The sequence below is a fragment of the Talpa europaea genome (genome assembly GCF_964194135.1).
Source record: "Talpa europaea genome assembly, chromosome: 10".
Classification (NCBI taxonomy): Eukaryota; Metazoa; Chordata; class Mammalia; order Eulipotyphla; family Talpidae; genus Talpa; species Talpa europaea.
This window is the reverse complement of record NC_140077.1, coordinates 64,259,973-64,283,856: the sequence shown is the minus strand read 5'-3', so window position 1 is coordinate 64,283,856 and position 23,884 is coordinate 64,259,973. Positions and strand designations below refer to the sequence as shown.

The 23,884-nt window shown below is 47.3% G+C and overlaps 2 protein-coding genes across 2 annotated transcripts in view; both read left to right on the top strand.

The window, feature by feature from the left end:
- Positions 1 to 658: 658 nt before the first annotated feature.
- On the top strand, positions 659 to 14,805 carry LOC311178737 (uncharacterized protein; the record flags this gene model as incomplete). Its single annotated transcript, XM_084245472.1, has 5 exons — positions 659 to 880; positions 1,045 to 1,168; positions 3,829 to 4,051; positions 5,212 to 5,316; positions 14,631 to 14,805. The coding sequence occupies 5 exons, from the start codon at positions 659 to 661 to the stop codon at positions 14,803 to 14,805; spliced, it is 849 nt and encodes a 282-aa protein (XP_084101598.1).
- Positions 14,806 to 16,753: 1,948 nt separating this feature from the next.
- Positions 16,754 to 23,884, top strand: part of PPIL2 (peptidylprolyl isomerase like 2) — a gene marked incomplete at both ends in the record, with an annotated part of 30,047 nt that continues 22,916 nt past the window's right edge. The window contains 4 exons of the mRNA XM_084244915.1: positions 16,754 to 16,785; positions 18,578 to 18,627; positions 19,240 to 19,285; positions 21,438 to 21,500. Of these exons, the coding sequence (XP_084101041.1) occupies positions 16,754 to 16,785; positions 18,578 to 18,627; positions 19,240 to 19,285; positions 21,438 to 21,500 (191 nt within the window). The remainder of the gene's footprint in view (positions 16,786 to 18,577; positions 18,628 to 19,239; positions 19,286 to 21,437; positions 21,501 to 23,884) is intronic.

Below are 23,884 nucleotides of genomic sequence, written 5' to 3'. Positions count from 1 at the left end.
ATAAAAATCTTAAAAAAAAAAAAAAAAAGTGGGTGAGAGAGGCTAGAAGCTGGAGAGGGATGGGTTTGATTGTTGGAGAGTAAGTCAGATCAGGGAGAGGGTGAAAAGTCCAGGATAAGGTAGGGGCTGAGTGAAGTCCTGGGGGGGTTGCCTAGCTGGTTAGAAAACAAATAAGGAGGTGTCTGCAGGCTGGCCGAGGGGGCCTTAAAGTTGGAAGAGTTCATTCAGGCTTTGGCCCTCTGTGCGGCCAAGAGCCAGGCCCCAGGCGAAGTGCACGCAGACCCCATAAAGACCGACCCTTGATCCCTGGCAGCAGCGGAGCCCCGTGGAAGGCCCAGAGGCGCACGCCCAGAGCGGCGGGCATTGTCACGTGCGGACGTCTCGCGGGGACTGAGCCCGGCCCGCCATCTCCAGGGGGATGGGCTGGAACGGTCGGGGCGGCTGGGCTAGGGCTGCTGGCGCGGAGGAGCCTGCGGTTGCGGAAGAGAGCGGGTGCGGCCCCTGCCCTGGGGGGCCCTGCCGCTCGCTGTGACCTGCGCCTCGGCCCTCGGGGGCGCCCCTCTCCCCGGTTGGGGGTTGGCGCGGGGACCCTTGGTAGAGCCACTCCGACGGCCACCCTGTTCCCCAGGGGGCCCTGGCCCGCCCCAGCCCCTCTCGGATGGAGGTCCTGGACGAGTTCGACAGCGAGTTCCCCCAGAGTGTGACCTTCTGCCAGCTCATCTCCGAGGAGGACTTCGAGAGGCAGGCGGCCACGTACACGGAACGCGCTCTGCGCCGCCTCTTCCGAAGCATTGACCGCAACCCGGCGTTGGCCGAGAGGGTGGTGCGCCAGGGCAAGCAGGCGGAGTGCGAGCGGCGCGGGCTCCTCTCCTTCCTCTGGGTGCGGGCCGGAGGGCGGGGCTGCGGAGCTGGGGCTAGGAGGCGGGTGTTGTTACCGAGCTGGGCCCTGCAGAAACCGGGCGGCCCAGCTTTGGGGGAGTGGAGCAAGCAGACATCTCACCCATCGGGCTTCCTTCTGCCCTGCCTCTTCCACTGTTGTTGCAGGCAAAGTTCTTCTGTGTGGTCCAGGGGGAGCTGAACTATTGCAACAGCATGGACACCCTGGAGATGCACCGGCGCCTGGAGCAACTGAAGAGGCGCATCCACCGCGTGCACCTCTACGCCCAGGGTGAAGCCTAACCTGTACCTGCTAATGTCACCCAGTAAATCTGACTCAGGATCCACTTGTCCCTGGTCCAGTGCTTGGCAGTTTTTTTTTTTTCCCTCCAAAGATAATTATTTTTAAAGTCTATATTATGAAAATGAACATACACACAATTTGAGACTACAGTGACCGTTTAAGTACCTGCCACCCAGCTTCAGCAACTACCCCCATTTTGCCATGCTTATTTATTTCTCTGTTACTTCCTTTTTCTTTTTCTTTTAAGAAGTGGGGTACAGGCCAGAGTCGCGGGGGGGGGGGGTGAGACGATTCACCAGAGAGAGCAGAACAGGCAGATGTAAGGTAACACCACTGAGGGGAGCAGCAGGCTAAACAGGAGAAGTCCACGGAGCCATGTGGGCTGCTCCCCAGCCGGCCCTGGATCAAACGTATGCCGCAAAGGCCTCCAACGGCCTCACAGAACGGTGCTCAACCCCCTTTGCCACCAGGGAGGCCCTACTCCCTTTTTCATTTCCTGGAGCATTTTAAAGGAAATTGAAGACATCATTGTACTTCTGAATATACTTTAGAGTGCTTCTTAATATAAAAAATTAAGAAATGATTTACCCTTGACATAATTGACAGTTTCCTCATATAGCTGACACTATATACTTAGTCCATAGTCAGATCTCCCCAGTGATCCACAGAAATCTTTCTATGCTTGGTCTGTCATGTCAGAATCCAGTGAGGCCCACACAGCATATTAGGCCTCTAAGGGTTCTTTTCTCTACTATGACCATATAATCCATGTCCTCATCTGGATACTTGTAAAAGTAAAATGAAAGAGGAAGAAGCTGAAGAGGAGATAGGAAGGAAGGAAGCAGGATGGAGCCAGAAGGAGACCTGGAGGAGGCGCCTGGAGCCTAGAGACACGTGAAGAAACTGCGCTTGTCTTTTGGTCATGGACGGGGTGACACAGATGTGGGTCAAATATGGCTTCAACGGTCAGAGCATCAATGGACAATTGCAGAATACATAAAAGAATTAACCCTGGGCCTCCCTGGTGGCGCAAGGGGTTAAGACGCAGCCTATGAAGCTATCTGCAGCTACTGCAGCGTGAATTTGATCCCCAGCCAAGGAGCTACCCACGTGGCACAGCAGACCTCTCCTGACTCGCCCACTGCTCACCTCAGCAGTGTATTTCAGTAGATCTGCCTGTTCTGTGCCCCACTCTATCTCTGATGAATCCTCTCACCCCAAAACCTCTGGCCTGTACCCTAAGACTTGTATGCATAAATAAATAAATCTTTAAAAAAAAAAAAAAAAAAAAGTAAAATGAAAGAGGGTCACATTAGTGACGACACAGGATTGGCAAATGAGGATCCATGCTGTATCTGTTGAAGTCCCCCCCCCCCTTTTTTCTTTAAGATTTATTTATGCATACAAGAGCTGAGGTGTAAGCCAGAGGTGAGGGGTGTGGGAGGGGGGAGGATTCACCAGAGCCAGAGTGGGGAGGCAGAACAGGCAGATGGACTGAAACACACTGCTGAAGGGAGCAGCGCGGGAGATAGGAGAGGTCTGCTGTGCCATGTGGGTTGCACCCTGGCTGGCAAGGGATCTTACTCATGCTGTAGTGGCTGGCAATAGCTTGATAGCGCTGTCTTTAACCCCGTGCCACCCGGGAGGCCTCTGTTGAAGTCCCTTTTAAGGTGGGCGGCCCTCACTCTTTTCTTCTGTGCCATTGACTTTAATAACTGCACTAGCCTTTGGAGGATCCCACTTAATGCGTTCTTATCTGTCACCATGGTCTGCTGGTGGTGTTTGCTTTGTCCTCCGCTGCTTTTATTTTTTGCTTAGTCACTCTAGAACCTTGATTTATTGCTGGCTCGGTTCTTTCCATGTGTTTGTGCTCAGTGATAACACTATACTAGTGCTGGGGTTACTCTCTTTTGCATCACATGGGATGCTGGGCTCACCTGGGGGTTCTACTTTCCATGATGTTTTGTGTGAGTACTTCTTTTTACCATTTCATCTTGCAGTTGGACCCCAGAATGTGCAACTCTTATCACAGCCTACTTAGGTATTAGCATTGGTGTCATTTATCCCTGTTTTACTGGAAAGGAAACAGGCTTAGGTCAGTTGGCCAGCAAGTGTAAGGTCACATAGTAAGTAGGTGAACCTAGACAGGAATTCAGGTGTGAGTTGCTCTGGGCACTGCCTCGTAGCCTCCTGGCCACTTCCATGACACTAGCTATTCTCGATGAGCTGTTCTGGTTGACTGTATAAGGAACTTATTAATACCCACTTTGCTGGTAGTTTCAAATTTTGAACAGTAGCAATAGGCAGACTCACTGAATACAGAAAGAAGTCCTAAGTGGAGAGTCGTAGGGGGCTGGCTCCAGGGTCCCTCTTTGCAAAGATTCCCTCCCTAAGTCCACCTCTGCAAGAACTCCTTGTGGGATTCCTCACAGAAGGATCCTTTGCATACCCTCAGGATGACCCTGGGACTAGGTGACTCAGTGGGCTTACTGTCCAGCGCCTGGATACCCCATGATGGTGCTGGCTGAGTTGAACCTTCCCTCATGCTTGGGAGGTCAACTTGCCCAGGCTAACTTTGCCTCCATTCTACCCTATTTTGGTCACAAGTAGCATTGGTGGTGTTTATTCATTCGCATCTTTTGTCACAGATGCCAAGAAGAAGAGAAGAAAGCAAAAACTGAAGAAACTAGAACCTATCCTCTTGAGGGACCAGTCCACCTCCCCATGCCTGCCACCAGCCCTGCTGCTACCTCCACCGCCTGCCACGACCATGACCTCTGTGGTGGCCTCATCATCCCCTGCCTACACTATGCCCAGGGTCTTTGGCCCCTTCCCTCCACTACCCAGCAAGTCGGTCAGTGATTTGGAAGAGTCAGCCTCTGCCCCTTTACTCAGAATAACCCCAGTGGCTCTCAGAACTTTGTTTTTAAGCAGCAGAACCCTCTTTGCAGACAAATTCTGGTGGAATGGCAGTGGATAAAGCTAATAAAAGGGAGGTGTTCTGGTGGAAGAGTGGGGTTGAAGGCATAGAGGTGCACTTGTTTGACCTCAGTTTAGCAAGACCATCCCAAGTGCACTGGGAAGACTCCTAGGACTCACAAAGAGCAGGTGGAGAACCATGTTCCTTCCACCTCTCTGACCCAAAGCTCACCTTTCCCCATGGATGTTATTCATACTACCCTCTGCCCACAGTCTCCTTCCGACGCTCTATCTCTTCCTGTGCCTCACTAAACCTGCACTCTCACTCTAGGGAGCCCCCCATCTTCTGGACTGGGCCTCTTCAATTGACTCTAAGTCCCCATTCCACCACTAACACCAAACTCAAGGATACTGAGGATAAGCCCAATGTATTTGTTGTTGTTTTTTAAGATTTATTTATTTATGCATATAAGAGCTAGGGTGTAGGCCAGAGGTGCAGGGAGTGAGAGGATTCACCAGAGACTGAGTGGGGAGCAGAACAGGTGGATCTAGTGAAATACACTGTTGAGGGGAGCAGTGAGTGAGACAGGAGAGGTCTGCTGCACTATGTGGGTCAGCTCCCTGTGGGGGATTGAACTCATGCTGCAGTGCCTTGAGATAGCTTGACAGTGTGAGACTTTAACCCCCTGCGCCACTAAGGGGGCGCCCTGTGTATTTGCTGAATGAATGAAAGTGACATGGTTCTCATAGTTCACTATAAGGTGCTTTTCGTGGTACAGTACCCAAAGGTTTCCTTTGTTTCCTGCAGGTGGATAAATTGGAAGTTTCAAGGTGTGATATGAAGTTAAACTGGACTGACCTGGCATCAAATCCAAAGAGGTGGAAGGAATTTATTCTGAGCTTGATGAAGAAGCAATATTTGGGGGGATGTTACCAGACTTGGTTGCCATATCTTCCCCACCTTTTAGTTACTCCTCTCCACCATCCTGAGTGGTTATTCTTACTTTACATCCTAGGAGTCTGCTGGTAGAGGGTGTCTCATGTTACAGAGGTACCCACTGTAGCTGGGGAGGACCGGAAACTGACATCCCCTTCTCTGCCCTGTCTTGCAGCCACATGGTGGATCTGACTCCTTTGGTCCTCAACCCTGGAGGCTTCCATTTCTCATACCTCGCTGGGAATAGTGCACACAAGCTCCGTGGCCCTGGCTTTCCCTGGTAAGCATGTCTCTGAACCTCCCAGAATGCATGCACTGGCCTGGTCCTGGCCTCTGTCTGGCCTCTGCTTAGCATCATGGGCCATGTGCGTGAAGACTAGAAAAATGTTTAGTGTGAAGGTTCCTTCCACTTTCAGGAAAGTTCCTAAAGTATTCAGAAGTGCTGGAAAAGTCGCCCCCCCTTCTTAATGTTTGTTATGGTGAGAAATAGAAAACAAATAGCTCATCAGGCAACAGAAAGGGAACAATTCCATCAACTGGTCCCTGCGGTTTATGTACATGCATGTTTGCAAAGCAGGGATTTATTGAGAGAGAGTGTGTGTGTGTGTGTGTGTGTGTGTATTAACCTGTTTTTTCCACTTAGGTGTTAAGTATTCCATTTACCAGTAGAATACTAATATTTCAAAGTATGATTTTTTTCACATTATATTTATTGAGCTAGAGTAGATTCATATTATTGTATCTGCTTTGGGGATGATAGGTGTAAACCTCTACAAATGTATATTTTTCACACTTCAAAATATGATTTACACCAGTTGCTTCATTGTGTGAGATGACTTCTAAAAAACTGGACTATTTTTTTTTTTTAAGATTTTATTTATTTATACAAGCACTGGGTACAGTCAGAAGCGTGAGAGGGTGAGAGAATTCACCAGAGCCAGAGTGGGGAGCAGAACAGGCAGACTGATGAAATACACTGCTGAGGGGAGCAGCGGGCATGGCAGGAGAGGTCTGCGCACCATGTGGGACCCTCGCCAGCTGGCCAGGATTGAACTAGCGCTGTAGAGGCTGCGGGCAGCTTTGTAGCCCAGTGTTCAACCCCTGCGCCACCGGGGAGGCCATGGACTATTTTTAAGAGAAGTATTTTTAGATTCACAGCCGAATTCAGTAGAAAACAGAGATCTCCTATAGGTCCCCTGCCCCCACACAGGTGCAGCCTCCCCCACTATCAACATCCCTCACAGAATGTTCTGTTAAAATCAATGAATCTGGGGCCTCCCCGGTGGCGCAGCGGTTGAGCGCTGGGTTGCGAACCTGCCCGCAGCCTCTGAAGCGCCAGTTCGATCCCCGGCTGCTCCCCGGCCACCGGAGGAGGGTCCCACATGGCGCGCAGACTTCTCCTGCCGCCCGCTGCTCCCCTCAGCAGTGAACTTCAGTCCTTCTGCCTGCTCTGCTCCCTGCTCTGGCTCTGGTGAATTCTCTCACCCTCCGCCCTTCTGACTGTACCCAGTGCGTGTATAAATAAATAAATAAATAAATAAATCTTTAAAAAAAAAAAATAAAAATAAAAATAAAATCAATGAATCTGCCTGGATTCATGATCACTCAAAATTTATGGTTTGCATTTAGTGTTCACTTTTGGTGGACATTCTGTGGTTTGAACAAATGTATAGTAGTATGGGTTTTCCATTGTTATGCATCTCCCAACCTCTGTCAACCACTGTCTTCACAATTTTGCCTTTTTCAGAATATTGTATGATTGGAATCCTACAGTATGTAACCTTTTCAGATTGGCCTCTTCCACTTAGTAAAATGCATTTAAGTCTCCTTCATGTCTCGTCATGGTTTGATAGCTCATTTATTTTTAGCTATAAATAATATTGCATTGTCTGCTCATTTATTTTTAGCTATAAATAATATTGCATTGTCTGGATGTACCAGTTTTTGTTTTGTTGGTTTTTTTTAAAGATTGATTGATTGACTGATTTTTTGAAGATTTTATTAATTTATGCATACAAGAGCTGGGGTACAGGCCAGAGATGCGGAGGGTGAGAGGACTCACCAGAGACAGAGTGGGGAGCAGAACAGACAGACTGACCGAAATACACTGCTGAGGGGAGGAGTGGGTGAGATAGGAGAGGTCTGCTGCACCATGTGGGTTGCTCCCTGGCTGGCTGGGGATCAAACTTGTGCTGCAGAGGCTGTGGATTGCTTCATAGTGCTGTGCTTAATAACCCCTTGCGCCACCAGGGAGGCCCCTGGATGTACCAGTTTTTGCAGTCACCTATGGAAGGACATCTGGGTTGCTTCCAAGTTTTGACAATTTTGAATAAAGCTGCTCTAAACATCCGTGTGAAGGTGTTTGTGTGTGGACATAAGTTTTCAGCTTGTTTGGGTAAATACCAAAGAACACAATTGCTGGATCATATGGTAATAATATGTTTAGTTTATGAGAAACTACCAGACCATCTTCCAAAGTGACTGTGCCATTTCGCAACCCCACTGGCAATGAATGAGCCTTCAGATGACTTCTTATGTAAGAATCTATAAAGATGATTTACCCGAGGGCCTCCCTGGTGGCACAGAGATTAGACTCAGCGCTATCAAGCTATCTCCAGCCACTGGGGCATGAGTTCGATCCCCAGCCAGGGAGCTGACACACATGGTGCTGCAGACCTCTCCTGTTTCTCCTGCTGCTTCCCTCAGTGTATTTCAGTGGATTGGTCTGTTCTGCTCCCCATTCAGTCTCTGGTGAATCCTCTCACACCCCTCGCAACTTCTGGCCCACAGCCCAGTTTTTCTTTGCATAAATAAATAAAAATAAAAAAAAAATCTTTAAAAATAAAAAAAGATGGTTTACCCAAGAGGCACAGTCTGCCTGTTCTGTGCTCCATTCTTCTCTGGTAAATCCTCTCACCCCCGCACCTCTGGCCTGTACCCCAGCTCATGTATGCATAAATAAATAAATCTTAAAAAAAGTCACCTTTTTAAAAAATAAATAAAAATAAATCTTTAAAAATAAAAAAAGATGGTTTACCCAAGAGGATACCTAGAGAGTAAAAGATGTATACATTAGGAGTATTGGGATGTATACTATATACCTATCAAAAAGTCTAAAGCAAATCCTATGCTATCAAGGCTATAGGAAGAGACTCATTTTTGCTGGGAAAGTATTAGAAATTGGCTTAGTCCTTTTTTCAACAAATACTTTTACTGAGATAACTCACGTAGCATACAATTTACTCATTTAAAATGTTTGCTTCAATGACTTTTTCTATATCCACATTTGTGCAATCATCACCATAGTTCAATTTTAGAACACTTTCATCACTTTAAAAGGAAGGGAGGGAATGAGGGCCTTCCTGGTGGCGCGGTGGTTGAGCGCTGGGCTATGAAGCTGCCCGCAGCCTCTACCGCGCTGGTTCAATTCCCAGCTGGCCGGCGAGGATCCCACATGGCACGCAGATCTCTCCTGCCGCACCTGCTGCTCCCCTCAGCAGTGTGTTTCGTCAGTCTGCCTGTTCTGCTCCCCGCTCTGGCTCTGGTGAATTCTCTCACCCTCCCGCACTTCTGATTGTACCCAGTGCTTGTATAAATAAATAAATAAATCTTTAAAAAAAAAAAAAAAGGGAATGAAAAAAACAACTCAGAGTAGAAAAAATATTTGCAAATCAATTCACTAAAAACCTACCATCCATTCCCAAAAAAGGAAAAAGACATGAATAGACATTTCTTCAAAGAATAAATACAAATGGTCAGGAGATACTCAACATCATTAATAACCATCAGGAAAATGGAAGTCAAAACTACAATGAGATATCCACACACTAGGATGGCTGCATTCAAAAGGCAGATGTCAAGTATTGATAAGGGTGTGGAGAAATTGGAACCCTTGGATGTGTGGCTGGCAGGAATGTAAAATGGGGCAGCCACTGTGCCAAAGGTTATGGTGGTTCCTCAAAATGTTAAATGTAGAATTCCCATATGATTTAGCAATTCCACTCAGGTATATCTTAATCTACCTAAGCAATAAAAGATTGAAATATAAGCTATAAAAGTTGAAATATAAACTCAACCAGATACTTGTACACAAATCTTCACAGCACCGTTATTCACAATAACTAGCCCAAATGTGCACAAGATATATAAAATGTGATCTGTCCATACAATGGAATGTTACTCCACCAAAAAATAAGTGACATTCTGACACATACTAAAACATAGATGAACCTCGAGAACATGATAAATGAAATAAACCCTGCACAAAAGGACAAATTATTTTATGACCCCACCTACACAAAATATCTGTAATAGATTCATAGAGACAGAAAGTAGACTGGAGGTTATCGGGAACTGTGGGAGGGGATGGGGGAATTGTTGCTTAATTGGTACAGTTGCCTTTTTTTTTTTTTTTTTAAGATTTATTTATTTACCCATCCAAGAACTGGGTACAGACCAGAGATGCAGGGGGTGAGAGGATTCACCAGAGGCAGAGTGGGGGACAGAACAGGCAGACTGACTGAAATACAGTGCTGAGGGGAGCAGCAGGCGAGCCAGGAGAGGTCTGCAGTGCCATGTGGGTAGCTCCCTAGCTGGCTGGGGATCAAACTCGTGCTGCAGAAGCTGCGGATTGCTTCATAGTGCTGTGCTTAACCCCTTGCGCCACCGGGGAGGCTCTGTACAGTTTCTGTTTGGGGTGATGAAAAAGTTCTGGAAGTAGATAGTGGTGATAGTCACATAACATTGTGAATATAACTCATGCCACTGAATTGTACATGTAGAAACATGTAGAAATGGTTAAAATGGTAAATTTCATGTTATATTTACAACAAATTAAAAGAAACTCCTATATCCCTTAGCTGTCACCCCCAGTTCCTTCATCATCCAAACGCTAAGCAAACACTCACCAATTTTTTTTAAAAATCTTATGTGTGTATTTTTAAAATTTAATGATGTTTAGTTTGTTCATAGACTTTTACAACTATTTCTCTCCCCACCATCATCCCTTATATTCCTTTGTCCCTTTCCCTACCTGATCCCTCTTAACCTCAGAGCCCTCAAGATATTTATTGATGCACTGTTTTGTTTTTTTTTTTAAGATTTATTTATTTATGCATACAAGAACTGGGGTACAGGCCAGAGGTATGGGGGGTGAGCGGATTCACCATAGACAGAGTCGGGGACAGAACAGGAGGAATGACTGGAATACACTGCTGAGGGGAGCAGCGGGCGAATCAGGAGAGGTCTGCTGTGCCATGTGGGTTGCTCCCTGGCAGGCCGGGGATCGAACTCGTGCTGCAGAGGCGGCGGACTGCTTCATAGCACTGTGCTTAACCCCTTGCGCCACCAGTGAGGCCCTGATGCACTGGTTTTTGAAAGGGCTTTTATGTTGTCAAATTGTCTGCTATGTAAATGTCCAGTATTTAACATTCTGACTTAAATTGCTCTGCATAATTCTCTCAAGTTCCCTCCATTTTTTTGAATATGACCGTGTTTCATCCTTTCTTATGGCTATACAATACTCCATGGTGTGGATATACCACATCTTGAACCTGTCATCTGTTGGACATTTAGCCTGCTTCCATGTCCTAGCTATTGTAAATAATGTTGCTGTGAACAGTTTGGCACATGTGAGTTTTTGTGTTGATTGCTTCATAGTCTTTAGATATATGCCCAAGGGTAGGAATGCTGGGTCATATGGTATTTACATTTTTAGTTTTATAAGCTAAATCCAGATTGCTTTCAATATGGTTGTACCAGTTTACATTCCTACTAATAGTGTAATAGGGTTCCTTTTCATCCAAATCCTTTCCAACACTTGTTAGAGGCCTTTGTAATAGGTGCCATTCTCATGGGTGTAAAGCAGTATGTCATGTTTTTAACTTGCATCTCTTTTATTAAAAGTGATGACAGACTTTTTTTTTAAAGATTTATTTATTTATACAAGAACTGGGGTATAGGCCAGATGTGCGGGACAGTGAGAGGATTCACCAGTGACAGAGCGGGGAACAGAACAGGCAGACTGACTGAAATACACTGCTGAGGGAGCAGCAGGCGAGACAGGAGAGGTCTGCCGCGCCATGTGGGACCCTAGCCCGGTGGCCAGGGATCGAACTGGCGCTACAGAGGCTGCGGGCAGCTTCGCAACCCAGCGCTCAACCGCTGCGCCACCGGGAAGGCCCCTTAGTGGCTTTTTGCAGGTCTTCTTATTTAGATTACCAGGTACAAGGCAGGCAGGGGCGCTGGGGGGCTGGGGGCCTGCTAGCCTCCAAGCCCCCAGCAGGTCTTCACTCTGGGCTCTCCGGCCTTCTCTCAGCTTCAGCTTCTCTTGCTTCTCTTTCGGCTTCTCTTTTGGCTTCTACTGGCGTCCCCGTGACGCCACCCTTAAAAAGCACAGTCTTAGCCTAGGTGAATCCCATCTACCTATGCCCACACCCTATTCCAGGTGCCTGCCATTAGGCATGCATTCAGGACCGCGAGGATCCATCATCTATCCTGATTGTGGGAGGGCAGAAAAACCTGACATTTTTCCTTACCCTACAGAATGCTTCATGAATTTGTGTGTCATCCTTGTGCAGAGGCCATGCTAATCTTCTCTGTATTGTTCCAATTTTAGCATATGTGCTGCCGAAGCAGCACAACTTTATAGTATTTTTCATCTCCTCTTTTGCCGCGGACCAGCACAGCAGTAGACGATGAGGCCACCTCAGGGTTGAGAGAAGCGTGCAGGGTGGTCAGGGCGTCGGCGAAAGAAATGACAAACAGACACACTTCAAGAGTGAAAATCTGAGTGTAATTTTCTTTAAGTTTGTGACCAGTATATATATGTTTTCCAAAAGCACAGGAATGAATATCAATGAAATCAGCTTGCTCTTGGGCTCAGACTATCACCATCAGGGAGGTGATCTACATAACAAACAATGACCATTATAGAAGAAAGAAGGAAGTTTAGAAAGACAGATAAGGGATTAAAGTTTGTAGTTCTAGAAAGACAGGATAAGATTTTAGGCATTCTTGTAGTGGTTCTTGGTGGTCGTTATCTTTTGATAAGCTTCTGCCTTTTCAGGGAACTTCCGCTGAACTTCCTCTGCTTCAGGCTGTTCTCCTGCGGACAGCTTCACAGTTTGCGTCTTAACCCTTGCGTCACCAGGGAGGCCCTTAATCAAGCTTTTATTGCCTCCCACCACTAACCTCTACAGCTGCCACCTGTAGCATTGCTTTTCTCCCAGGTTTCATTGCCCACATGTGACATTGTATTGGTACAAAAAGGTGTGTGGGTGCATGAACATGGAGCCTTGTACCTACAATTATAGGCACCCGGGCCCACAGAGCACTGGGTGTCCCTATATGTAAACACAGAGGCCTGGACCAAAACGTGAGGAGTGAAAGGGTTCCTCAGCTCTGGTATTGATGGCATCACTCCAAGGAGAGGCAAGACAAGAAACGAGAGGGAGACTGAGAATGCCAGAGAGAAGAGAGAGAGATCACGGGGATGTGGGGAAAGGGAAGCTTGGTTGCTGGCTGCCAGCCTCTTGGCCCCCCTTGCCTCACTTCCTGTCCCCCCCCCCCCCCCCGCCCCCTGCCATCTGGCCTGCCTGCTTGCCCCACAATCACCTCTAGTAAGCTCAGGAATTCAATCTTTCTATTGTACTGTGGGTGCCAATATTGTGTGGTGGGGATTCAAAGTGATCCCCTCCTCTTAGGCCAGATCCTCAATCTTAATATCTCTTATAGTCTAGTGTCTACTTCCACTCTAGGCTATTTTTTTTAAGATTATTTATTTATTTATACAATATCTGGGGTACAGGTCAGAGGCATGGGAGGGCGAGAGGATTCATCAGAGACACAGCGGGGATCAGTACAGGCAAACGGACTGAAAGCACTGCTAAGGGGAGCAGCAGGTGCGACAAGAGAGGTCTGCCACACCATGTGGGTATCTCCCTGGCCAGCCAGGAATTGAACCCATGCTGCAGAGGCTGCGGACAGCTTCACAGCGCTGTGCTCAACCTGTTGTGCCACCAGGGAGGCCCCACTTTAGACTATTTTTTTTAAGGATTTATTTATTTATGCATAGACCAGGGGTACAGGCCAGAGATGCGGGGGTTGAGAGGACTCACCAGAGACAGAGTGGGGAACAGAACAAGCAGATTGATCTAAGTACACTGCTGAGGGGAGCAGCGCACAAGTCAGGAGAGGTCTGCCTCGCCATGTGGTTTGCTCCCTGGCCAGCAGGGGATCGAACTCGTGCTGCAGAGGTTGCGGATTGCTTCTTAGTGCAGTGCTTAACCAATTGCACCACCAGGGAGGCCCACTCTAGGCTATTTTTAAGCATTATATACACCACTGTTCTTGGATTGTAGTTGATATGGAGTTATAACCTGGGAGTTGTTCTCTTTTCTTTTTCAGTGCAAAGTCTTATGCTGGGATATTTGCTTGATCTCTAGTTTGTTCAAGTGTTTCTTTATTTTGGTTTTAGCCCTGAGGTGGGAGTTTGACAGGTGTTTTGACTATCTTGTGATGGCAAGCAGGCACAGGGAGGACAGCAGGGAGGCTAGGAAGGCAGGAAAGGCAGACTGGCGATGGGTTGGGCAGGAGGCTCAGGAGGCAAGGGAGCACCCAGCCCCTGTGAATTTCCTCCCCCCCACCCCACCCTCTCTCTGGTGTTCTCCCTGTCTGTCTCCTACTTCTAGTCATCTTTTACTAGTAGTCTTGGAGTCATAGTCTCGCCTCAGAGTGATGCTGCCCTTTTAGCCCTTGTCTCTCAGCACAGGTGTTTACAAAAGCATAAACTATCATATGGGGAAAGTTCACAATACAGAAATGGATATATAAACTCTAAGAGACCCTGCTGCTCAAAGTCCTGCAGCTAAGAATTTCATGTGTAGCTTTTCAAATTTCATGTGTAGCCTTTGTTTCTACTTAAACATATACACCTGGACACACAAATACACTGCTTAATTTTTTTTAAAGATTTATTTATTTATGCATATAAGAACTGGGGTACAGGTCAGAGGTGTAGGGGGTAGTGAAAGGATTCACCAGAGACAGAGTGGGGAACAGAACAGGCAAATTGACTGAAACACTGCCTAGGGGCAGTCAAGAGAGGTCTGCTGTGCTATGTGGGTAGCTCCCTGGCCTGTGATCGAACTCGTGCTGCAGGGTCTGCGGATAGCTTCATAGGTTGCATCTTGACCCCTTGTGCCACCAGGGAGGCCCCTGCTTAATTTTTTAACCGAACTATGATCATATTGCATGTACTTCTCAGCAACGTGATTATTCCATTACTGTACATTTGGGGTGTCTTCACCTAGCTCTATCCTTTAAACAACCGCAGAATAGCCCACTGCATGGCTGGGTGGTTCCTCTAACAAGTCTCTGATGGATGCTTATATTGTTTACAGGTTTTCACAGTCACAAACATTGCTGCAATTAACAGCCTTAAACAGATATTCATGGGAGATGTTTCTGGAAGTAGAAATGAATGAAGAGTCATCCCACAGCTTGGGGTTTTGTCATGTGTACCTCATGTGTACCATGTGGCCCTGTGTGCTGGTGACCCACCTCATGGACATGTCTTGATTGTTTCCTGCATAGGTCCTCAGCCTGTAGGGGCTCCCCCGACATCGAGGAGGTGCCATCACCTTCTGTGAAGGCCTCCATCTTTACTCCACCTGTCCTGCTCAAGTTCCAGCCTGTGCCCAGACCCAAAGATGACTCAGAGAATGATCCTGGCAGCGCAGAGTCCGTGCCCCCCAAGAGGAGCCTGTAACCTCCTCCCTACAGACCATGGCCGGAGGAATTAATAAAGTTCCTGTGGAGGTGCCTTCCTTGTGTTGGGGCTCCCTAGGGCCTGTTATCCCTCCAGCACAAAGGAGCTGTCATATTAGTACAAGTCTGAGCTTGCATACAGTAGGTGGTCAGGTCAGCACTATTGAGAAGTCTTCTCGCTTGCACTCTGACATGGGATTTCAGCCATATGCACTCTGAATTGAGTGAGGAACGGGTATTGGCCTTACTTCCAGTGACTTCATGGCTCTTTTGGGCCTCACTTGATCCCACTGAATTAAAGTCTACCATTTTTCCCTACATCTGGCCCTTAAACACAGGTCTTAGTGGGAACCCAGGTTTAGAAACAGTGATCCCCTCCCTGGAGAAAAATGAGCTGATGTATCAGTTTTCAACCTGGCATCTCCAAGAGGAATTTCAAATATGTGACTCTTATTGTCACCTTCTGGTCTTATTGTCACCTGCATGTGAGATGTGAGTCCTCAAAAGTGCTTGACGACTGTGGGACATTAGTAGATATTCATTGAGCCATTCTTAAAGAGCTCGGGAGAGAAAAAAGATTTATTTATGCATAGAAGAACTGGGTGTAGGCCAGGCCAGAGGGGCAGGGGCAGGGGGTGAGAGGATTCACCAGAGACAGCGTGGGGAGCAGAACAGGCATATTGTCTGAAATACACTGCTAAGGGGAGAAGTGGGTGAGATAGGAGGGTGGGCTGCACCATGCGGATTAGCTTCCTGGCTGGGGATCGAACTTAGGCTGTCACAGTGATAGCGCTGAGACTTAACCCCTAGGGAGGCCCTCATTGAGCCCTTCTATATGACCTGCACTTTGTTTGGGGCTGGAGATAACCAAGAAGTTGGGGGACCCCGCCCTTAAGGAGCTTGCGTCCCATCCTTCAATAGGTTTAGGTGAGGGTGCTGCAAACCAGTATATAGATCAAATTAATACAGGATTACAAAATTGTGATAAGCTCTGTGGGAGACGGAGATATATGGGGTGGGTCTCAGAGATTGTGATACTGAAACCTGAAAAAATGTGAAGGAGCCAACCATGGGATGAGAAAGGACAACTGGCGTTGGGTGGCTTGTTGGATAGCTGTATTTTTCAGTGGAGTGGAGAATTTGGTGGGAGGGGAGAAGGGTATCCGTCCCTGGTAGCCAAGTAGAGGGCAGTAGTCTGGAGTGCTGGTGATTTAGTGTTGGGAATCAAGGGATACAAGTGGTATTTAAAGCTAGGCAAGGGCCTCCCATGGTGGCGCAGAGGTTGAGCGCTGGGCTGCGAGGCTGCCCGCAGCCTCTGCAGCGCCGGTTCATTCCCCGGCCGCCGGCGAGGGTCCCACAAATAATAATAAATAATAATAATAATAATAAAGCCAGGCAGGAGCTTGGGCAAGATCACCCTGTGAAGGTGGATGGTGTTCCCTGGCTTAGGATGGAATAACCGCAGTGATCTGGTCACGGAAATGGTCGACAGAAGAGGGTGAGCTAGTAGACGGTGTGCGTGGATGTTGCTTTTGAGGCATATGCCTTGGACAAGAGCAGAGATGGAGCGGAGGCTGATGGGACCAGGCTTTTTTGGAGCCCTGAGAACTCAGGATGGGTTCGAGCGGCTATGGAACCGGGCCAGGGTTCGGTGGGTAAAGAGCTCGGGAGAGAAGACACAGTAAAACAAGTGGCTGGGAAGCAAAGGTGGTTACGGCGGTGAAGATGCGAGCCGAACTGTGCATGCTCCACCCAGGTGCCCACGGCATAGGCGGCGCTTTCCTGGCGGACGCGGCGTTCCAGGGACTACAGTTCCCGGAAGGCCAAGCGCTCGCTTCCGGTTGGGTCAGGGGCAACCGGAAGTAAAAATGCTCGGCCCTGACGCTGCTGACTTCTGAGTTGTCTCCGGTAGTTTTTCCGCGTTTACTGGTCTCGCCGTCGCCGCCACCATGGGGAAGCGACAGCACCAGAAGGATAAGATGTAAGTTGAGCCGCAGCCGTGAGCGGGGCCCTGCCCGCCCGCCTCAGCCTCCGGCCTGTTCTGCGGCCTCCGCTGCCCGCCGAGCGCGTCCCTAGAGCCCCTCCCAAAAGTCGCCCCCTTCCGGAGGCCTCCGCCTCCAGCCCGGGCGGGGTCATCATCCCTGGGAGCCGCGCTTTCCCGGGGGCCCGGCTCCCCCTCCGTCACCTGCCGTCGCCTGAGCCGGCTCTCCACCTGAGAGAAAATACTGGCTTTTGCTCTGGCCCGTCCCCCTTTCTACTCGCCGGCTCTGCTCCCGAATCGGCGCCTCTTTCGGGAACCTCTCGCGTTCCCCGTGTGCTGCTTCACACCCCTCAGCGTGCACACGCTCTACGGAGTCTTCCAGGGTAGAGCAAACCAAGTTTACCGTTACTGTATTTCTTAGATTTTCTTCCTTACAAGATGTGGAAGACCTGTGTCTACTTGCTGGTTTTTTTTACCCCCAAATCCCTATTTTTTACTTTTTCCAGTGATACTTATGTCCTTGAATGGATAGTCTTTGTGGTCTTTTGAAACCACTGCAGTCAGCCTTTCACTCCCCATTCTTGTCGGGGTTCCAGTAGCTTCCCTATTGCTGAATCTAGTGGTTAGTTTTCATTTTGTTGGGCTTTTCAACAGCACACAAAAGTTGAATACTTCCTCTACTTCTGAAGCCCTTCTTTGGTATCTGGTATACCACATGTTCTTTGTTTTCCTTCTACAACTGTGACTTCTGTTTTCTCAATCTCCTTTGCTGGATCCTCCGCCCACTTTCCAGACTTCGTATGTGTGCCTGATCCAGCTTTCTTTCTGATTTACATTCTGCCTGGGTGATTTTTCTCCAGTCTTGTAATAGTGAACTGGTTACTTGACAGCTCCACTTGGAGGTCACATAGACAACTTTAGTATATCCCCAACGGAACACTTGACTGTCAGCCTTTGAGTCTGCGCCTCTCCCTTTTTCCTATCTCAGTGGTCTCTCAGCTGTTTCATTTGCTCAGTTCAGAAATCTGTGAGTTAGCATTGGTGCCTCTTTCCCTCAGATGACATCTCTTTTTCAGCAGTCACTTCTTTTTCACCAGTAAATCCTGCTTTCCCTTACAGGAGCAGACAACTTCTTACCTCCTCCATTTACCCCCCTGCACGCAGAGTTTATGCCAACACCTTCTTGGACTTTGGTAGTTGCCTCCTGATTGGTTTTCTGCTTGTCCCTCTATACACAGCAGTCAGAAGGATGCTTTGCAGATTTACAATATTTTATCTCAGGGTCCTGCTCAAAGTCATCTCATAATTTTCTGTCCCACGTAGGCAAATCAGAAGTCCTTACATGGCCTTTGAGACCCAATCATGATCTCACCACCACCCATGTCTCCCTCATCTGCTGCCACATGCCCCTGAGCACACATTTTTCCAGTGACTTCTCCCTTTGGGAACAAACCAACTTTTCCTGCCTCATGGCTTTTATACATGATATGTTTCTTTGGCCCCTCTGCCTGGAAAACTCTTCCCCCAGATCTTTAAAAGACTAGCTCCAGCTGATCATCAGACCTTCTGATAATTTTATTCATTTCCTTCTGAGCAAAGCAGGACTGTTTGTATTTGCTAACTAGTTTCTATGTCCCCATGTTCTGTTGTGTTTATCATTATGTGCCTGATGTAGAGTAGTATTTACTAAGAATTTGTTGAATGAGCAAAATGATTTAGTCATCGTTTCACTACTTAGTACTTTCAGAGACTTTATAAAGGGAGTGGTTGTCACACTTTTTCTCTTTTTCAGGTACATTACTTGTGCTGAATACACTCACTTTTATGGTGGCAAGAAACCAGGTAGGGCTTGAAATCCTTCTGTTCACCCTGGTTTGTGTGTGTGTGTGTGTGGGGGGATAACTAAAGAATGATGCCTTTACTATACAATGAACCTATAAATATTAACAATAAACAACACAGAAACTATAGTAGACAAATGGGCTGAGGACAGTTCCTGAAAGAGAAATACGTGAAATATAAGAGAAAACGTTTAATCTTGGTGATTTATTTCAGTGTAGGTTAAAATAGCATACTTTCCCCAGAAAGTTAATAAAGAGTAGAGAGAATGATAAGACCCAAAGCTCTCAATGCTTTAGTAAACACTACTATAATTGCTAAAGGAAGTAAAGCTGGCACAGCCTTTTTGGAGAGCAAAGCAAAGCCTCACAACAGGGCTAGGGTTCTGACAGAGACCTGACTACAGTGACTGAAGTGAGTATGCACTTTTTCCTCTTAAGTTCTTCTTTGAACCCCATGTGTTTGGTTCTGTCTGTTGAAAAGTTTTAATCTACAGTGATTGCTGCACTATGTAATTTATTAAGCTTTTTCTTAAAATGTAAATTAATTGTTGGTAGGAACACATAACAGAAATTTCTCACTAAGTTTTCTGTTTTTTAATTTCATCTTAAACAGACCTCCCACAAACAAATTTTCGTCGTTTACCTTTTGACCACTGCAGGTAAGCATTTTGAGAGTTTATCTTCCCCTCCTAGTTCTCTGATACTCAGTTTTTTGAGTTAATCTGGTCCTTGGAGACATGGGTCTGTGATCTTCCCTGAGCTGAGAAGTGGTGCCACTGAGACCAGAACCCTGTGGTCTGACTCTGGGCCCATACCTTTCATATTCTGCTTTTGGTCTGGTCCAAAGCACTGTCAACAATGGTTGTGACACTGTGAACAACCTCCCCCTTCCCTGAGAAAGCAAGTCACTAGTGAAGGTAGGGAGGGACCTGGGTGCAGAGTCATTTAAATGCTTCTTCCCTTCCGGTTGGTATGTGTAATGAACAGAAGGTGGGTCTGTTGGAGAACTAGGACTAGGACTTAATCCCAGCACATTGGGAGTTGTGGGAGTCAGCTGTCTGGTGTCTCCTTGGGCCTGAGTTTCCCCAAACCTGAGCCATGGTCATTTCTGTTTTGTACAGTTGTGTATCTGTACAACATGCCCCCTCCCCATTTCACCCTGAGTTGTAATTCCATGGGTCAGGGTGAGCCTTTAAAGCTTCAGAGCTCTCCTGGTGATCCTGGCACCCTGGTTGAGGCAGTGCAGACAGACCCCACAGTAATGAGAAAGGAGTAAAAAGGAGCCTGTGCCCAGTGCAGGGAGGCCTGGTGGATGCAGCCCCCCAGGATGCTCCTAGGCAGTGAGTGAGCTTTCCTACTTACAGTACATGTTCAGGGAAAGGCCTGGGCTCTAGTGCTAGATCCCTCCCCACCTTGCCAGGCTTTGTCATCAGCCTCATGTGAATGTGGTCTCCTTCATAGTGGACATGAACTGGCTTTATGAAAAACATTCTTCCTTGGTTCCCGGTTTCCCTAAGAGGTCTCTGACCTATGTCTTGCCATTTTTTAAAGATTACCTTGAATTTTGGGTAGAAATGTCCTTTTGGTTCCATTTTAAGAGAAGATGCATGTCCATTGTGTTGCTGTTTGAGCTTGCTTTGGTGTTGGATCTATTTTTTTTTTTTTTTTAAGATTTATTTATTATTTATACAAGCACTGGGTACAGTCAGGAGGGCAGGAGGGTGAGAGAATTCACCAGAGCCAGAGCGGGGAGCAGAGCAGGCAGAAGGACCCAAGTACACTGCTGAGGGGAGCAGCGGGTGGCAGGAGAGGTCTGCGCGCCATGTGGGACCCTCCTCTGGTGGCCGGGAGCAGCCAGGGATCGAACCGGTGCTGCAGAGGCTGCGGGCAGCTTCACAACCCAGTGCTCAACCACTGTGCCACAGGGGAGGCCCTGGTGTTGGATCTATTCTAGTCAGTTCCTAGCATCACCAAGTTAGATGGTTGGGCCTGAGGTGGAGGTGGTAGGGGTGCACCAAGAGTTGCTTCCCAGGAGGCAGGGACTCAGGAAGTCAGCCTCGTGTAGCTATGCTGTGCTGAACAAACTGATAGCTAATCTGTACAAATAAGCCAGATCCTCCAGGATGGCTAATGGCAGAAAGCCTATGCAAGAAAAAAGGGTATTGGCTCAAATCAGTCCACCAGGTCTGCACTCTCTACAGCTATGGCTTTTGCTTTTCCTCGGCAGGTCCAAAAAGGATATATGGCAGTCTGGGCCTCTCCACACCCTTCTGCCTTCACATTTCTTGTATCAGAACTTACCCAGGGCTCATAGGGCTTCAGTTCTTGTCTGAGTCATGTGTCCAACTGTTGGAAATGTGGGGGGAACTGTGTGCACACTGTGGTAGGAGCAGGCAGATACCCTCATGCTGTGATAGCCCCACCCATCTCTTGGGATGAGGAGGGCAGTTCTCAGTAGAAAAGTGTGCCTGCTATGTGAGGTTTAGGGAGCAAATTCCAGCCCTGCCTTCTTGAGGCCACTCCCAGGTATCGCTTTTGGATGTGAACATGTGTTACATGGAGAGAACCAGGTTACTGTTGTCCCAAGGAACCTTGAGCATCTCCTGAAACCCTTGTTTGGTACAAACTTAATGGTTGTTTTTTTTTTTTTTCTGAGGGGCCGGGGTATCAGGGCCACCTCTGTTCTGTGCGGAGGAGCACTAAAGGAGAATTGAAGGAGGGAGGAGCAAAGGGGAAAGTCACAGATTCATGTGTGGGGGAAGGGCATGACCAGTGTGCTCAGCAGTTCATCAGGAGTCTCTCCTTTCTTAGTCTCTCTCTGCAGCCCTTCGTCTACCCGGTCTGCACTCCCGAAGGCATCATCTTTGACTTACTGTGAGTTTTCCCTTGACTTTTTTTTTTAAGATTTATTTATTTATGCATACAAGAACTGGGGTACAGGCCAAAGGTGTAGGGGTGGGTGAGAGGATTCACCAGTGACAGAGTGGGGAACAGAACAGGCAGACTGACTGACATACACTGCTGAGGGGAGCAGCGGCTAAGACAGGAGAGGTCTGCTGTGCCATATGGTTTGCTCCCTGGCCGGCTGGGGATCGAACTCGTGCTGCAAAGGCTGCGGATAGCTCCATAGTTCTGTGTTTAACCCCTTGCACCACCAGGGAGCTCCTTCCCTTGACTTTTGATCTAGCAAATGGGGTGAGATTATTGATGCCCACTCAGAAAGGGAATTTCAGGACAGTTTGAGGGTTTGTGGCTCCAGGCGATGCCAAGTCAGGCCATTCTGAGGTCTCCAGCCCTTGGTCCTTGCAGCCTCAGAAATCTTGGGTGGGCTTTTTGAGAACCTAGGAGGAACTGCCAGAGCTTCAGATGAGGCCGCAGTGCTGCTGTGAGTCCCAGGCAGACAGTTTTATTAGAATGACTTTGACCTCCCCTTCCTCCATGTGAGGTCCTAATTGATTGGCACACCTATACCATTTTGGAGTGTTAACAAGCTGAGTATTTTTCACTTTAGGAAAGAAGAGCCATAATCAAGGTGTGTGTATTTCTCTGATGCTGGATTTTGAAACATGCAAGTTTTATGTTCCCGCAAAAGCTAGTGTCTATAATTTTCAGACCCAATTTGGAAAATATTTCAAAGTAAAAGGAAATTTTTACCATAATCACATTATCCAGGGTAACCACTGTCAATGTTTATACACTTCTTTTCTGTGAGTTAGTTTGTAGTAATTACTATAAAGTATAATACTATGAGGATAGTTCTGGGTCCAGTTTTCACTCGGTTTTGTTAAGAGTTTAAATGGGTTCTGCACAGGCCTCCCCTGGTGGCACAGTGGTTGAGCGCTGGGTTGCGAGGCTGCCCGCAGCCTCTGCAGCACCAGTTCGATCCCCGGCCACTGGCGAGGGTCCCACAAAAAAAAAAAAAAAAAGTGGGTTCTGCACACATACAATAAGCAACACCAGTGGGGTGGCCTGCAGTTAAACTCGGTTCTAATACTGTACCCAGAGATAGCATATTAGATAGTAGTAAAAACGCTGCTTGAACATACTTTCCATAGGTTAGGGGTGCCATCACACAGGGCAGTACTGTTCCTCACCCCTTCTCTTCAGATGCCTGTTGGCAGACCCCGGCAGACCTTACTGTGTGTCTGACTGACTGACTGTAAATCAGAGGTTCCCACCACCTCCTCCTTAGTTTTGATTAATTTGTTAGAACAGGCTGCAGAACTAAAACATTTTACTTTTTAGATCACCAGTTTAATATCCAGAAGTATTAACTGGAATAAAAGTCTCAATGATAGTTAAAGTTTATTAGATAATCAGAGTGAGGATTTGAATCCAAGAACTCAGCCAACAGATTTTACTCTGGGAGAGCTTTTTCTAACAATCATAAGTTTGACTTTAGTTTACATAGATTGGAACAATGAGTCACTGATATAAAAGATGTAATCATTCTTGATGGGGTGTCAGGTGGGGTGGGGGAAGCTTCTGTTCTTATTTTCACTTAAAGATATGTTGATGCTATCTATGCACAGAGGAGAGCAAAACCTGGGATTTAATCATGTCTTGGATTTCTAAAAAATGCACTGTGGAGAGGAGTAGGTTGGGTACCCATTGTTTAAATCTTTATCTAGCTCCTTGGTCATTAGTGGGGGCTGCTTTACCTGCAGGCAGCAGATTTTTGCAGAGCTGCTTCACGGAACAGGCTGCAGCCTGTTCTGACTTCAAATCTGTGCAGATGGCTTTGCTCTCTTGCCTGCTAGAGCAGGAGTGGAGGTTCCCAGAACATTTGTGATATGTTCACAGAAGAGATGCATTGGGCATGGTGTGGAGAAAGAGCATGGTGCTGCAGGTGTGCCACTCCAGCGCGTTCACGGTCTTGCTAATCTGGAAACTTGGAACCCCCTCCTTTTGGATTTTTATGGAGGGTTCATTACACAGGTGTGATATAAAGTCAATAGCCACAGATGATTGATTCAACCTCCAGGCCCTCCCTTCTCCATAGGTTGGGGGGGATGAGACTGAAATTTTAACCCTCTAATCCAGGTTGGTTCTCTTAGCAACTGTCCCCATCTTTAGGTGCTTTCCAGAAGTTACCTCGAACATCACAATGAGAGACACCTTTGTTGATCTCATCAATTAGGAGATTCCAAGGCTTTTAGGAGCTCTTGCCAAAAATAGGATGAAGGCCAGATACATATTTCTTATAAATCACATGATCACAAAGCTTTTTATCCCATCTTATTCAGAATTCTAAAAAA